Source organism: Drosophila kikkawai, chromosome 3R, assembly GCF_030179895.1.
Source record: "Drosophila kikkawai strain 14028-0561.14 chromosome 3R, DkikHiC1v2, whole genome shotgun sequence".
NCBI classification, from domain to species: domain Eukaryota; kingdom Metazoa; phylum Arthropoda; class Insecta; order Diptera; family Drosophilidae; genus Drosophila; species Drosophila kikkawai.
The window spans coordinates 11,267,860-11,284,552 of NC_091731.1; the positions used below are offsets into that span (position 1 = coordinate 11,267,860).

Sequence of the window (16,693 nt, forward strand, 5' to 3'; positions counted from 1 at the left end):
CTCTCTATTAAAAATAGTCTAATGATCAATGCCACAAACCTTAGCGATACACTGAAACTAAAACATTAAAGATCTATAGTTTTAAAGTTAAACATAAAGGTTCGTACGCATTTTAAAGTTAATCTTGGGTAAACAAATATGAATCCCTTTTAAAAATGGTTAGTTAGAATGCTTTTATCTTAAAAATAAACAATATTTGAGTAAAGATACAAATTCCCTCCAGTGTAAATATGCAAATAGAGGAGAGAGGACTAGACAAGGAGGTGAGGGAAGGTGTGCCTAGGGTCCAGTTTGAGCATCCTCGCGGTGAGCATTGTGGTTCTAGGGCCAGCATAGGCCAGGTGCTAAGACAGGCCATGGAAAAGGAGGCGAATCCGCTGGGGGAATATGCAGAGCGGGAAGTCAATCCAGTTGTTCGACCGGCGTGGGCTTATTACCAGCAACCAGGCACCACCAGTTGCCATCAACCTGCAACCAGCTACAGCATGCATCTTCATTTCGAGCTGCTGCAATCAGGAAAAGAAGTTATCACCATGACCCCTGCCAGTGGGATCTATCCGCAGTCCCCCCTTTTCCCTCCACTGTAAGACCAATTATATGTCGAAAAATTAAGTTAATGCCGTGTGGGCTTCCCTAGTGGCGCCAGTCTTGATATCTTATTTAAAAAACAATTAATATTTTGCCTCTTTTGGGTCTTTTAATTCGTGTTTTATCATCCGCCACTCAGCGGGATGGCTGAAAGTGCCTTCCGTCACACGTTTCGGGGGCCATTTTCGAAATTCGGTTATCATCAATTAATGGCCAAATATATTTGTTCGTATAAACCATCAGTCGGAACCGAAAACGTCTCAGCCATAAATAAAGCGAGACAAAATGTTTTTACAGCTTCAGATACATTTAATTTCAATTCATTTCGATGCGTTTCGTTTTCGGTGTCTCTTAATTTATTCAAAGCCGTTACCAAATTAATACTTAAGGCCACCGCATGATTGAGATAATGCCTACTCTTAATGTCATACGGGAGTTCTTCTGGGGATCTCTTAAGTCTGAGGTTTTAGTTAGTTTGATACCTAGCCCCTGGAGTGTGTGAAAGCTATTAAACCTGATGCTGGGGTTAATAGAGATTTTTATTTAATTGGAAGTCACGAACATAAACAAATATATTTGATTTTAAGTTGAGTATCAGCTTAGTAGTTCAGGCTTAAAAAAAAAATAATTAAAAATATATATATCCAATGAACACTTTTCCCCCTTAGATGCTTAGCCAGCTTTAGCTTTTTATCATTCCGTCTGCGCTTCGTAATGAATAATTATTGCTAATTGATGCTGATAAAAATGAATTTATGAATGTGTTTCTGTCGCCGTTGCGGTCACTCTTCTATCAATTAAATTGGTTCGCCTCGGACCTGCTCCGACCAGTTATCAGCCACGAATGGGTAAAATGACTAACAGATCAAATAGGTGGATGTGATGGATACACATGGCCATGGGAATTTGCGTTGCCAACGGGCAAGAAGTTGGCCATTTTTATCTAAGCAATGGCAACCGCTAAGCCGGGCCAACTCCTCTCTCTGTGCTTTTTAATATACGATATTTGTGTACCGAGATGCGTCACTGAACTGCCAGTACCCAGTCCGAGTGCGAGTCCCCGAGTCCGAGTCGGAGACCGAGCCCGATAAAGAGCGAAAACAAATTTCATTCATGATTCGAGATAGGCCGGCGAAGGCTTCGCATTTGCGAGTGTATATAAACTATAATCTATCTGCATGGCAGCGGGCACACAAACAAAAGATACACTCGCACACATCGAGCATATTTAATTTGAGGCAAACTAGCAATGATTAGGAACATCCGGTTTACTAACCGAAAAACCAACCGAACGGGCGAGCAAACGAATCAACGGAGCCAACGAATCCAACCCGGGCCTGTCCAGGCATCCCATCCCCATTGAACAGTAGCCACACTGCCCAAAATAGTAGCTTCCTTTAGCATATAATCTCTATAAGATACCTGAGGAGGTCCTTGGGTTGATGAAAGGGAACATCTTTAAATTTAATTATTTATTTATAAGAAGGTCTAAGGTCTCTTAAGGGATGCTTAAATTTGATTAGAATCATAAACCTTTTCTACTATTCCATGAAACTGCAGACAGAAAATGTTAAATATTTTTGTCAGAATCATATCCTTTTATAATTTAAATAATAATAATTAATACAAGTTGAAAATATTTCTCCCAGTGCCTTGCGACAACAGCAACGACACTCGTCCCATTCAACTTGATTCGTTCTTACGAGTTTGTGTCTACGACATGGTCATCATGAACAAAGGCGAAATCGTCTTCATCATCGTCTTTTTTCAACCGTTGAGGCGGTGATGTTGAGCTCTGAATCTTGGATCTTGGAGTTCGGAAGATGTGAGTGTGTGTGCTGAGTGTGGGGTGCCGCTGCTGGACACTGGAAGCGCCATCCGTCGAGGCCCAGCCTCTTCAGCCTCTCAGTTCTGGACATAAAGCGGATAATAATGTTGTTCTCGTTGCCTGCCTTTGCTCTCGGAGGCTGTGAAATCTTCTGTTTGGAGTTTGAATTGTGTGTAATTTGTTTGCTGGCTACTGCGCGGCTACTGTATTTTCTGTCCCAGCCTCCAAGAGCAGCTCCACTGCTGCCTGAACATCTCCACACGATCACTTGGGGGACGTGGATGGGAAGGGGCTCTTTGTTTGTTGTAAGCCGCGACAATCGATGTCTTCTCTTCGGGCCTCTCTTCTCTTTTGGATGCCCCAACTGATCCGATCGGCATTCGATCGTTCGTGTTTATCTTGCGCTTTAAAATGTGAAGTCTCTTCTTGATTTTTCTCCTTCTACTCCTCTGGTTTCCCAACTGAGCTCCGACTTCCTTTTGGTGCTTCATTAAGAGCTTTGGGGGGGATTTTTCCTCTTTGGTTGCGCTCAATTATTGATATTCATATATTGGTAAATTAAATTAAATTGGAGCTGAACGATTTATCCTTATATATTATATTATATATTATATATTTTTAAAATTAATCACTCACTTTGAGACATTATGCTGGATCTGGAGTTGATTGAAATATGTTTTATGTTATATTATAAGATGTCATGCATTTACCTGGAAATCTTTATTTAAAAAACATAATCCTACTTTAATTTATAAAGTTTTCTTTACAATTAAATAATTCTAAAAGTTTATATCTTTAAATGTTCTGAAATACGAGTGGTTCTTCCCATTTAAAATAAACTCAAGCTTGCGGTTTCTCACATATAAGATCATTACCAATCCCAAATCATACTTCCGTTTGCCCTAAATTATAATCAGAACATTGAGTATATATTCCCGTTGTGATTTCTAACTCTAGTTTCATTCATAATCTCTTTCCAAGTTCCGTTTAATTTCGCCAAATTTATACAAACTTTGCTCATTAGAATTTACAACTTGCCAACCAATGTGTATTTCCGATAATCTACTGTATTTTTGAATACCTAATTAGCTCCGATCGGGTTAGTGACCGAACCCATTGAAAGTGCCGCTTCCCATTGATATCTCCATATCTAATTTATGCGTAAACTACTGATTTGATGAGGAGGAACTTGTGAAAATATTAAACCGAACTTCCCATAGCAATTAAAAGCCAATTAAGACGATATATGTATATCATCATCCACTTGCCAATACATGTAGAATGAACTAGTTTGGGCTGTATTATTTTCTGTTACAAGTCTCTGTGGGTCTGCCAGCTTTTTTACACATTCATTGATTAAAACAAATTGATAATTAATAACTTGGATGGGTGCAGACAGGTATAAGAAGAAACACGACAAAAAACAACACAAAATAAAATAAAAAAAACAACAGCCAAGATGGAGAAACTTGTTTGGCCCGGAAACATATCCTGTGTCCATTAACTGTTTTACGTGCTTGACAAACTTCCGCAGTGGGAAAAAGAGTTTGCTTTAGTTTTCCCAACCCGCTCCGCTTCCTTCGCTGCTGCTGCTGCTGCTGCGTTGCAGTGGCTGCTGCGGATGCTGCAAATAGGTTGGACCTGGGCCTCGCCTGTCCCGGCCCCACTTGACCAGCGGACCACTCGATGCTGCAGTTTTCTAAGCTGATTTGAATGCCAGATACTACGAGTCGATGTGAGGCAGCAACTTTCGCATTTCATTTGGCACGGAGTCGGAGTTGGAGCTGGAGTTGCAGCTCCCCACCACATCATTCACTTGGCTTGGCTTTGCTCTGCTCAATATCAGGCCAGTTGATCAGTTCCCCCAGCTCCTAGCTCCAGCTCCAGCTCCAGCTCAAGCTTCAACCCCAACTGCGAGCGCAGCTTCAATTGAGCCCCCCGAAAACAGAAAAGAAAAAGTTGCATGCGTTTCTGCTGAGACTATTTCAGGATTGGATGCTTTGTTGTCCTAGGATACTCTAATAAAGGATGGTTTTAATTACTCTTCTAGGAAATAATTATATTGAAATTGTAATACTTATAATTATAGCCCAAAAAGATCCATAAAATATAAAAATAAATTTAATTTTAATCCAATTAAGAGATATTATACGGTCAAAGAATAACAGTTAATCCCTATAAGTAACTCCTTAACCCAAAGGGTATCCCTCATTCGTTACATTCTCCTTTGGTATAAAATTCGCCGAGTTTGTTTTTAGTTTCTTCTCACATTGACCGGATGAGCAGCTGCTGGGGATCAGGTGAGGATGAATATAATAACATAAACCCCAATATCAACAACGGCAGCGACGGCCGATCGATCGGCGAGCGAATGGACCAAAACTGACGAAACCAGTTCCCATTGAGAAAACGGCGAATCGCCCAAGGGGGCGGAGGATTGAGCAGCTGGGAGCTGGGAGCTGGCAGGGATCGGGTCGGGGTACACCACTGGCCACTACATGAATTAATCACTTCGTTTGTAGTGGACCCGGTTGGGGAGATCCGAGAGCAGGCGGGTGGACGTGGACGTGGACTGCTGCTCGACTGGCATTAACCCAGCATGTGCGGATGTCGATGTGGATGTGCGAGTTTTCCAGATCAACGGATCTCCCTCTGTGTGAATGGAGGCACCGGGTGGATGTGGATGTGGATACTAGTGTGAGCGTGCCAAGATTTTATGAATGAAATGATCGACAGCTGAATTGCAAAATCGTTAAACAACGAAAATCTTCCAATCTTGACGGCGGCTGAAGCTATTTGTTGTTGCTCTGGGTTGCCATTGATCCAACAGGTCGTCCATCTCATCGAATTGATCATCAAGACTTGGTGATCTCCCGATGACGATCATCATTATCATCATAACCATCGAAGTCGACGTCAACGATGTAGCGCCGATGGAAATCTAATTTCTCTTAATTATATTGCCAGCGATCTTTGCAGACTTAATGAGTGTTGATTAAAAATTTGTTGTTGCCCAATGATCTGGCCGGGAGATTTATGGCCGAGCATATAAAGATTTATATATATTGCCACTGGATATGCACAGATTTATTTGTGATTTCCTTCGCTGTCAATTGATAGTTTGGCCGTTGTTTAGATTCGGTTGAGATTCGATGGGAGTTCGTTATGGAAAGACCCGATCAGTTGGTCAGTCAATTAATCAATCAATCAATCGATCAATAGGCTCACACATTACACCTGTTTAATAGCCGTTGGACATGTGTGGGAATTATTATTGGTAGTTCTTCGGAAACAAATTGATTTGTGCACAAGGATAAGAATGTTTCAATAAGAGTGTAACTCTATATATTTACTAAAGGGTTACGAATTTGTTAAATAATAATTTCTTATTTATTATCAGCCGTTTTAGTAGAACTTGCTTTTAGATTTTCACTTAAAATAAAGCATGAACACAATTTAAGTCAATCAACTTGCTGTAAACCTTGTAGTTTATTAACGAAACATTTTTAAGCCGAATTGCCTCAATAAATTATTGTTCTTAATAATATATGAAGGAAGTTCAAACTATTCCTACGTCATAATGCCTGCGTCAGCCGCGTCAGAATTGAAACATAATTATCGGCTCAGATCTGCAATCACTTGCCTAAACATTTCCTTTCATAAAACACTCACATATGAGTTCTCTCCGCTATGCTGCATGAGTATATATAGAATTTTGATCGTGAACAAGCTGATTGCACTTCAAACAGTTGCCAAAGTGTCTGTTTGATATCAGACATTCGGCGATGCCTTCCGCTGCAGGCAGTGGCACGTTCCTGCTCCCTCCTCCACTTATTTCACACCTTTGGGGCATTATCCCACACCCCCAAAGTCCAAACCACAACACCCGAGTGCAATGGCAACAAACACGAGGAAGGCGAGAGTTCTTTGATCTATCGAAGAGCGAAGAACACCCCACCAACTCATAATTACTGGAAGAGCGCGCAGGAAGAACAATCGAATGCATATATATACATGTATAGTGGATAACCCCAGCAGATCGTTGGCCAGATCATAAACATTGATTTTTGTGGGATATTTTTTCAAAATTTCATTAGGGTTTTTTTCCTTCTCTCTTTTGTCGTTTGATGTTTTTCCCCCAAAACGGAAAATAAACAATGTTTGCAACTGGAATTTATTGTGCCAAAAAAAGTAAGAAAAAAATATAAAATACATATAAATCGGTTTAGATATGGCCAAGCTTCTAGTATATATTTTTGGGGGATTATGTTTGTTTGTTTGTAAACATTGACAAGTTCCGTTGAAGTTGCGATTGCAGTTGAAATTAGAAATGAGAAAAGTCGAAAATGGAAATTCGTAATTGGAAAATTGAAAATGCCGCGCTGTCTGCTAGGCTTGTATCTGTATCTGTATCTGTGGATGTATCTGTATCACTATTTGTATCTGTATCTGCTGTTTGTATTCTTTAATGTCTCTGCTCGTTGTTTTTCTTGTTGAAACAAAATACCCATAAAAATTTGAAAAACACCAATGTATCTGTGTGTGTTTTTTCCTTTGGCTTTGTGTTTTGACTGCCTTGAATTTCGGGCTTCCTTGGAGCATATTAAAAATGAATTTATTTGCTTTTAGCCAGAAGTTTCGGGGAGGTGAACAAAAAAAGCTCTGGCCACCACCAATTTTTGGTTATTTGGGACAGACACGATTGATCTCAGTTCCGTTTGGCACTGCTACGTACGTACGTATATCGCCGCCTGTGAGAGTTTTCGTTTGATCATCAATTTTATGGCTCGCAATTGTTATTGGGGATTTCCACCGATTGACTTTGGCCTGTCCATATAAATTTCATGTTCTCCTGTTGATCGTTTGCTAAATAAACATTTTTACTTGCACAATGTTATTGTTGTTGCTGTTGTTGTTGTTGTTGTTATTGTTGATAGAAACAGCCAGAGAAAAACAGCAACAAAAGCTGGAAAACGTTTCTCACTTTCGAGTCAAATAATTGCGGCGATAATGTTATGTCGGAAATTTGTACATTCTTGGAAATGCATTTCAAGCTATTAAAATTTCTTAGAATATTGTGTAAAATATAATCAGCATATTTCTTCGGCTCACAGTTTATGATTCCAAAAGTTACTTGCTTTACAACTCGATCGAAATGTGAAAAGGCAAACGCACAGAAGCTGCTCGGGTCACTCAATTTAGTCGGAACGCAGTGAACTATGAATGCTGATTTATCATTGTGAATAAATGCAATTAGACAAAGTGTCCGTCCGTGTCCGCCCACCATCAATTTAGAGAGAGAGAGAACAATTAAGCAAGAGATCTCGAAGAGCAGCCTGGTGAATTGGTTTTGTGTGTGAGATTTCCATGGGCTAATTGAATGAAATTAAAATTGAAAGAGCCAAATTAAGGCAGCAGCACTTGGCGACAGAAGACGACCCTCCCTCCGTGGCAAACCCGAATAAGGAGGGGAGCCTCAGGTTCCTAGAACCGGGCTTTATCTGCACTGAGTCAGCGAGTATGTTTGCCAACCAAACATATCTAAAGTTATTGCTAGCGCTACTAAGTGTATATCTATTGATCGGTCAAGCTGTCTGGGGTCTTCGAAGGCCGCCAGACAGCGGGTTGCCTTTGTTATCAGCCGTCGGAGTTCACTACCTGTCGGTGACTCAGTCCTGACCAAAATCCGAAAATCCCAGCCCCAGTCGGCAGTCCCCTCCGAAAGTAAAATCAGCGCTGGAATTATTGAAGGGGGAGACAAGATCTCGGCGCGGCTTGGGAAATATGTTTGCAAAATAAAGTAAAAAATAAAATGTAAAAAGAGAAACCGAACAGAAGGAGTTCGTGGAGGAGAGATTTTTGGAAAGATTTTTCCCACGCCACAGACGCCAAGTGAGTGGAGTCCTCGATCCGCGGGTTATACCTAACCTTGGGGGAATTGGCGAGGAGGGCAGAGAAGCCGCCAAAGGAGTCCACAAGTCGGACATGGCTACAGCGGAGAGGGTATGCAGTCCTTTTCGAGGATCATTAGCAGGTAAAAGCTGCAGGACGCAGACTTATTGTGTGTTGTTTAATCCTCCCAGCGTATGTGTCTGTGTAATTTGAGTCTTTTTAACATCCCATTTAATACTCGTTTATAATATAAATATATGTATATATATTTAAAAAAAACCTGTATTGAAATCTGTCAAAATAACACAGCGAACAATTCAAGTTCAAGTGCGTGGGAACTTTATTTTCTGCGAATTTCACAATCCGCGAGAAAGAAGCCACAGAGAAGATAAAAATGGTTTGGATATTAATTAAAAAGGATAAATTAAATTGAAGGAACATGTATTAATACATTATTTTGAGTTAAAAGAACATGCTCTTACCATATATGAAGAATATGTCTTTTTAAAGGCACACTCTTCTTATTTCCAAGCACTTTCTTTCCCTAATTTGCACCCTTAATCCCCTGAAAATACCTTAAATATAATCCCCTTGATATCCATTGATCCCAGACATGATCCTCTCGTGCAGTCGGCTAAATAAATATTCCCATAATTATGGAACACACCTGAGGTGCAACACTTTTCATGTCCATTGATTGTCGAATGGGGGCTACCTACGTCCGAAATTGGGCAATTAATTTACTTTTGGCCTGGCCCCTTCCTCCTGGAATTGGGTTCGATCGCTTTGCACCCTGTTTGCAGCAAGTGGCTGCTACGTGCAGCGTGCAACGCATCTCGTGGTGTTCGAACCACGAATCTCAGCTGCAGCATGCAACGCACACAACTCACATATACACACATACACACACGAGCGCGGCATTTAAGTGTTGAGTGTGTAATTTTATATTTCCGGTGTAGTAAGTTTCGTACGACAACTCCTCGGTTCTTTTTTTTTTTCGTCCTCTTATGGAGGGTACTTCGACTTTGATATGAGATTTGTGAAGATTTTAAATTCACAAAAATGTATTATTTGTTTATATTTATTTCGATTTTAACTTCAAGTAAGTTAATAGAAATAAAACCGTAATTTAAATCATTTGTTTTATTTATAAGAATTTAATATGAAACATGTGAAAGGGTATACTCATTTCGGCTTTTAAAATACAACTTCCTTTTCTGTATTTTTATTTTATTTTTTCTGTTTTATAGACGCTGCCAGGGTCGCATCCCCCCTTCTTTTCCTTGTGATTCTTCTTGTTAGCCAGCGCACTTCTCTTTTACACTTGCTTTCGCCCCCTCTCTCTTTCTACTTTTGCTGTTTCAGCTGCAAATGTGCAACAAGAAGAAGTGATCGTTTTTTTTTTTGTACCATTTTCCTTTTGCAGTTTTTTTCTGTCTTTTCTTTTTTTTTTAACGACGTCAACAGCACACAACTCACACAATTCCTGCAATTATTTTTATATCGAAAACTCCCCACAACCTCCCCCCCCCCCTTGTTCCCGCTCATGTTTGGACCCCAACTCTAAGAGCTCCCAAGTCTCCAACTCCCGCTTAGCCTCCTGTCATGCATACATATTTATTTATACTCGAATGTGTATTTTGTCGTAATTTGGCTGCACATTATTTGATTTATTTGCTTCCAATATAATTTTCAGTTTTAGTCTGTCCGTCTTCCATTCTCTTTTTATTTTTTATCGAGAATTTCAGATTGGTTTCCTGGGTTTGTTTTTTCACGATATTAAGGAAAGCTAAAGTGCATATATGGAATTCGAGGAAATGCTGTGACGTTAAGACCAATGATATCTAAAGATTCATGTTGATTCTATAGAGACGATAATTTTATTTTAAAATCTCCTGGGAATAAAACTTGTGACTATAGATTTGTGGAAAATTAACTAAGAGTTTTTAATGAGTTTAAATTCAAACTCATAAGCTTAACTTTTAAACGGAAAAAAGTCCAAAGCGCACAAGGATTATTTATGTCTTGCGTTCCCCTAAAATTCCCAACGGGTTCTGACCGCAAACAAGTGCCGTTTTACAGTCACTGATGGGGAAGAATTACCCCAGCTTGATTCTAGTCTTTGACAAGATCTTGAAGAGTTTTTTTAATCATACTTTTACTTACATCTAGGGTATATCGTGGTCTAATACACCCCCACTGTGATTTTTCTTATGTCGACAGCAGTGTTTTCCAGGAACTTGTCACATTTTGCCTCTGCTTGGATTTGTATTTATTTAATTCCTCTTACGACGCCCCTTTTATTGACTTTATTTACGATTCAAGCACTAAATGAGCGGCGTTTATCGAGTCGACGTATATAACATATATACATACATACTTATATACAGATGTCTGGCCACCAACTAGAGTTGGAGCTTCAATCAAATTAGCTGCCTTGTCTTGCCCGAGGCGCGAATCGTTTATAGCTCAATGCCCAATGTCAAAGGACTTGCAAAGGCCAGCGATTGGTATTCAGAAAAAAACAAAGAAGTCTTTAGCAGAGTCTGCAAAGACCTACTTAGAGAAATGCTTTAATTATACGTATGTACGTAGGTACAGCTATCGGTTGCACCGTGTATTTAGACATAATTACCCCAACATCATCGGATCTGCCTTCCTCCCATCTGTTCTCGATTGCATATTGTTGTATCTCCGCTGGTTCCCAACTCTGCCAACTCCCTGACTCCAGCCCAGCCGGAGACCGCCCAGGCAAGGCAGAATATTATACAATTTAATAGAATTGTTGGTGCCTGGCCTGGCCCCCAACTACCAGCGACTCAAAGTTGAAGCCGAAGTTGGTAATGAAATATCTAACGACCGGAAGTCAATGGCAAATACTTAATAATGTTGTTCGCTGCCTTTGTGGTTGCCAGTTTGCCAGTTGTTGGCAGAGTTTCAGTGTTTGCCTTTTGGCTTTAAATACACGCAAGAAAAACTGAGACGAACACCTAAAATATAATGTTTAAATGTTCAACAAAAAGAAGCTAGTTAAGGAGATGTTTAGCATTTTATTTCAATTTAACGGCAACAAATCCCTATCTTGTTTCAAATTAATATTTAAGTAAAGTATAAAGTTTGATGTAGCAGAAATTAAATTTTCCTCGGTGCAATTTTCCTCCCTTGAAAATTGCGTGCAGCTTGTTGCACTTCCAGGTGAACCGAAGGGGGAAGGATAGGTGGCAGTGAAATTGCGCTTCAATTGCCTTTGATTCGATTCGACAATCAGACACTCAGACACTTAGACACTCCATTCAAATTGCAATTTCTCCGGTTATCGCTTGATAACGATCTGAGCAAAACAGGAAACGGAAATAGAATTTCATTGTTCACGCTTAGGCGCTGAAAAACGTCGATCACTGTGCTAGCTCGGCACTCTGTATTTCTGTATTTTTATGAATGAATGTGGGACTCCACCATCCAACGTTCGATGTTCACCTATCGGGAGGCAGGTCTCCATCGCCACACTTGATAAGACGTAATTAGTTCAAAAATAACCTGCACTAATAAATTTCTACGAGTCTTCGCAGTCCCCGCCCGATTTCTTGGAACTGCGATAAGATTTTGCCATTGTGTCTGATAGCCGTGTGCTAATTGCGCCAATTACTTACTGAACCCGATATTGGCACAAGTCAAGTCAAGTTTTCTTTGAGACGTTTTTCCCACCCACAGCCTACGTAAAGATCTCCCGGCGGAACTTATTGACGCAGATTCTGATAAACCCGAAGCGGAGCGTAGGCTTAATAGTACCCAGATTGTAGGGCCACGCTTACTTTCCGGTATTGTTGTGGTCTACGTGACCTCTCGGGAATATGCAGTTCGTTCTGAGTAATTGGTCCAGATCGGAAGGGTTTTACGCTTCAAAAATCGTTTCAAACCGGCATAACTTTGGATGTCGAATCCCCAAGGATTAATGGTTACTGGGCTATATACGTAAATTGTGAATCGTTTTTGGAAATTTGGTTTTATTAGTTTTAGTTTCCTTTGAAAAAAACGAAAGTAGATTTATATAAATGTTTAGAAATAGCCATTAAAAGTATATTTAAGAAATGCCGGGTACTTTATTGGTTTTGATTAAGATTTCATTGAACTCTTTTTGTGCAATACAAAGGAAACTGAAGTTCATATGAATTTGGGTATTTCCAAAAAAATTTTTATTTATAAATCTGAAAATTTGCTATACAGATATTTTGATTCTAGTTAAATACCCCACTTAATACTTGCAAATTTATATTTTAAACAATATTTTGTGCATTCGAAATTGAGTTATCTCCGTAACGCCAAGATAATCGTGCAAGTATTCCTTAATTAAAGGCCACCCACTCTGTTTAAATATTAGAAATAACAAGAATGCATTAATCATAACTCGAATAAATTAAGAAGCCCTCCCAGGAGTCCCAGCCAGCATGACGTGAATCTGGTTGGTTTTGAATCCATCTCCTCAGCCAACCCATCTCGTGAGCAGAGAAGATAGACAGTAGTGGTGGTGGTGATTGACCCATTTCCAAGTGGAGCTGCTGCTGCAAAAAAAGCAGAGTGACTAGTGACTAGGAGCGAACAATGAACACCTCATATGATTACCAACCGCATCGCAACGCTTAGGCCAGAGTGGCTCCAGTAGAGGATCGGCTAACCAATGTGTGTGGCCCAGCGGGTCCGCCAAGGTGCTCCCCAGTCCCAGTCCCGATCGCATAATGAATTTCGAACACGCACAGACGTTTTGTAATTTCGAGTTGTAAGTGCTGCGCTTTGAAGTGCTTCGCGTCGACTTCTTCTTCTACGACTACAAGTCATAATAATTGTTATAATACATATGTATGTATGCAATGCCAAATATGTACGTACAGGGCTCGTAGGGGCATAGTCATAGTCATATAGTCCCATAGCCATGGCTATGAGAAGTAATTTCTTTAACACGCAGGCCACCTTGGGACCAGTAAATACACTGTCAGGAATATATGGGAGAGACTCTTGGTAGCCTATAAAGAAAGGAATGTTTAAGATTTATTTTGTTAAATTGTTATTTTAACATTAATTCAAATACTTTATTTTGTCAAAATAGGTATTTTTATAGGCTTAACGGTTTATTAAACTCAAATTTAATATTAAATTTCGATTCGAACGTTATGTTATCACAATAAAACGACTTTGAGATTTTTGTAGCAGATATTAAGGTTCCTAGAATTTGTTTAGGAATAATTGTATTAATTTTAAAGATAAGTAGCTATCTTACAATTTAAATTACATTTTACCCGGCGGTTCATAAATTCCAGAGGATATAAAGCACTTTACCGATAAATGTTGCAATTTATATTTTATTTTTTGGTATGTATAGTAAAAAACTTAAGTAAATGAAAGTTCTATATTTTATGATATGAAATCATTTACTTTTATTAAAAAAAAAAAAATTATCTAAAGGAAGTTTACTTCACAATTTAATTTATAGAATCCTGACAGGATAAAATCAAACGTAATTAAAATGTCAATTAATTATTATTATTACCTAAAACTATTATTAATTTCGAGTCTTTATTGATAAAACTAAATAAGGAAGTAGTATACTCATTCTCTTTCGATTTTTGAGGAAGTACAAGCTATCTCGCCATCAACTAAAGTGATACCAACGTAATTATAGTTATTAGTTAATATATTCGGGCACTTGAGTATATCTCAAAAATGTGGATTAAATTCTTCCGGCTATTTTTTCCGGTGCTGGTGCACAGGTAGCAGAGGAAGAGGCAGACTGAAGTGTTGTTGTTGTTGGTGATAAAGGTGAAGCCCAAAGGGTTTCCCCTGCATTTGTCGCCAATTATGCGGTTTTGTGATAATGACCAAATGATCTCTCTGCCGGCGTCGCTGTCGACGTAGCACGTAATTCCAATTCATTCATAGTTTCGCTTCCCATTTCGTTGCGTTGCGTTACGTTGCGTTTCGTTTCCATTCATAAATTTACCTGGTCGCGTAGTCATCATAATAATAGCTTTATCTTATCCTCTCCTTCTTCTGTTGCTGCCTCTAATTTTGCTTTACCTTGGGCTGTGTCTTCTTCTTTCGCTTACTATCTCTCCCCATCTCCCTTTCTCCTTATCGCCTGCACTCGCTGTTCGATACATCGAACGGAAGCAGCGGAAGCAGCCGCTGTCGACGTCGACGTCGCATCGTCTTCGCTGATCATTGTTGTTGTCGTGTTGCCTTGAGGGTATTGTTGTGTTCCCTTACTACAAAATATCGGTGTCTTCTTTATCACTCTCGGTACTGCTTTTGTTGTTGTTGTTTGTCAATTTGTCTGGAGTTTCTTTTCAGGCGAATGCGCGTGTGAGGCAACACAAGAAATTCATTCATAAATTGCTTGTCTGCCTGTTTTCCTCTTCTTCTTTTTTCCTTGAGTGCCTGGGTGTGCGTGTGTGTGAGGGGAAGAAACTTGAGTAGATTTGCCATATGTGCACAACAACAATCTGGTTAAAAAATTATAAAAAACCAAAAAAGAATCAAGAAGTGTAGAAAAAAATTGGAAAGAAGAAAATTCAAGAAAAAATAAAATCCAAGAGAAAAAACTTATGAATTTAAGGATTTAGGGGAGAGAAATAAGTAAAATGTTTAAAATTATTCTTACCTTATCTAGGATCTTATGTAATAAAAAGTAAAAATGTTATTTAAGGACAAAATGTTAGGATTGATATTGTTATTATTATAAAGCGACTAATATCAAGACAAATCACTCTTAATTTGATAATTCCTAAAGTAATTTTTGATAAATTATATAACTAAGCTGTTTTTTATAAAACCTACTTTTTCACCTTATTATGTCATAATTTGAAGTCCAAATTTTAATGCACAACCGTGTTTTTCCCATGCAAAGTTAAAAAAAACCTCTATTTTTTTTAATAATATTTTTTGCACCTGTTACACCCTGTATGTGCCTGCATTTGGTCACCTGTTGCCAAAAAAAAAGAAAAGGAAAAAACTGTTTGCTCTTATTTGTGTTTGCTCTTTTTTTTGCTTTAATTTTTTCGTGTGTCGTGTGTTTGCTTGCGTGTGTGCTTTGTTTTTTTTTCTCTGCCTTTTGCCTTCTCTCGGCTAAACAAACAACCTGGCTGCGTCGTTGTTGTTTTACTAGCTGTAGCCATGTAGTCTTTGTTGTTGCTGCTGCTGCCGCCGCTCTGATGGCCGTTTCCGTTCCAAACACACGGATTCACAGATGCACAGAAAGAGAGAGAGAGCGAACACAAACACACACACGCACAATTTGGTCACGCTCGCGTTTCGTTTTATGAATGAATTCCAGTTCGTTCCGCCTGCCTGCTGGAGATTTACGAGTTCCTTTCCCACTTGTTGCGCTCTCGCGCTCCATCTCTCTCTCTGTCGCTCTCTCTGCTTAGGATATGCAGCGAGCTGCGCGGCTGCGGATACGATCGTTTCGTTTCGTTTCAGTTTGGCTTCACAAATCCAGCAATCCGATAGATACACAGAACGAACGACGAACGAATTTCGAAAATTTACTTTCCGTTCCGCGAACGTTTTGTGTTTTGTTTCGGCAAGAAAATAAAAAAAAAGAATTTAATTTAAATTTTAATCCCAAGAAGTGTAAAACCAGTTCGGAAACGCTAAGTGGCCAAGTGGCGCTGTGATATGTGCAATTAACATTTAATTACCACAATTAAGGCGCGACAATTGCACCCAGTTGTTCTTGTTGTAGTGCTGCTGAGATACAAACCGATACACACTTGTATCTCGCGACTTTCGCTGACACTTCGGGTCAAGATTGTGCCGCACCAATCAATTAGAATCAATTGATCCCACCCCTTGTGAGCGTGTGTTGTGAACGACCTCTAACCCCCGAACGAGTTCGCTGGGAAAACCCCTCAATTATGACCAATGAGTGGATCGATTGGAGCGACAGCCGCATGTTGCCGCCGCTGCGATCGGCCAACTACAACCACCAGAACTATCTGCACAATAGCAACTATCAGTGTTTCACCAGCAAGTTCCATCTGAAGGCCCAGAAGCTCCAGCAACTGTCCACCAATCACAGCAAGCTCAAAGGTGCAGCGCTTTAGCTTTTATAACCAATCCGCACAAGAATCTTTTACTTTTTATATTCTTTATATTTTTAATCGGATTTTTAATGTATCTTTTGGTTTGTTTTGTGTCTTTCAGATGTACCCACCGCCTTGCCACCCCTCACGCCCGGCACCAATCGCAAGGTCAACGAGGTGCTCAAGGCCTCCTTTGCCTCCTGGGAAAAGGAGGTGCAAAAGTACAACATAACCAAAGGTATGTGCAAATATGTGGATATAAAACAGAAATAAGGAAATTACCATTATTAAAAGTATCTCAAAGAAATAT

At 39.5% G+C, this 16,693-nt stretch overlaps 1 protein-coding gene across 2 annotated transcripts in view; it reads left to right on the forward strand.

Moving 5' to 3' along the window:
• Positions 1-16,693, forward strand: part of pnt (ETS transcription factor pointed) — a 60,167-nt gene that overhangs the window by 18,327 nt on the left and 25,147 nt on the right. Inside the window, exons 1-2 of one of the 2 annotated variants that reach the window (XM_017161991.3) lie at positions 15,826-16,390; positions 16,505-16,621. In XM_017161991.3, the coding sequence (XP_017017480.1) occupies positions 16,216-16,390; positions 16,505-16,621 (292 nt within the window). In that variant the 5' untranslated portion in view covers positions 15,826-16,215. Of the gene's footprint in view, positions 1-15,825; positions 16,391-16,504; positions 16,622-16,693 lie in introns of those variants that run through there. The other variant, XM_017161990.3, reaches the window with a different exon arrangement.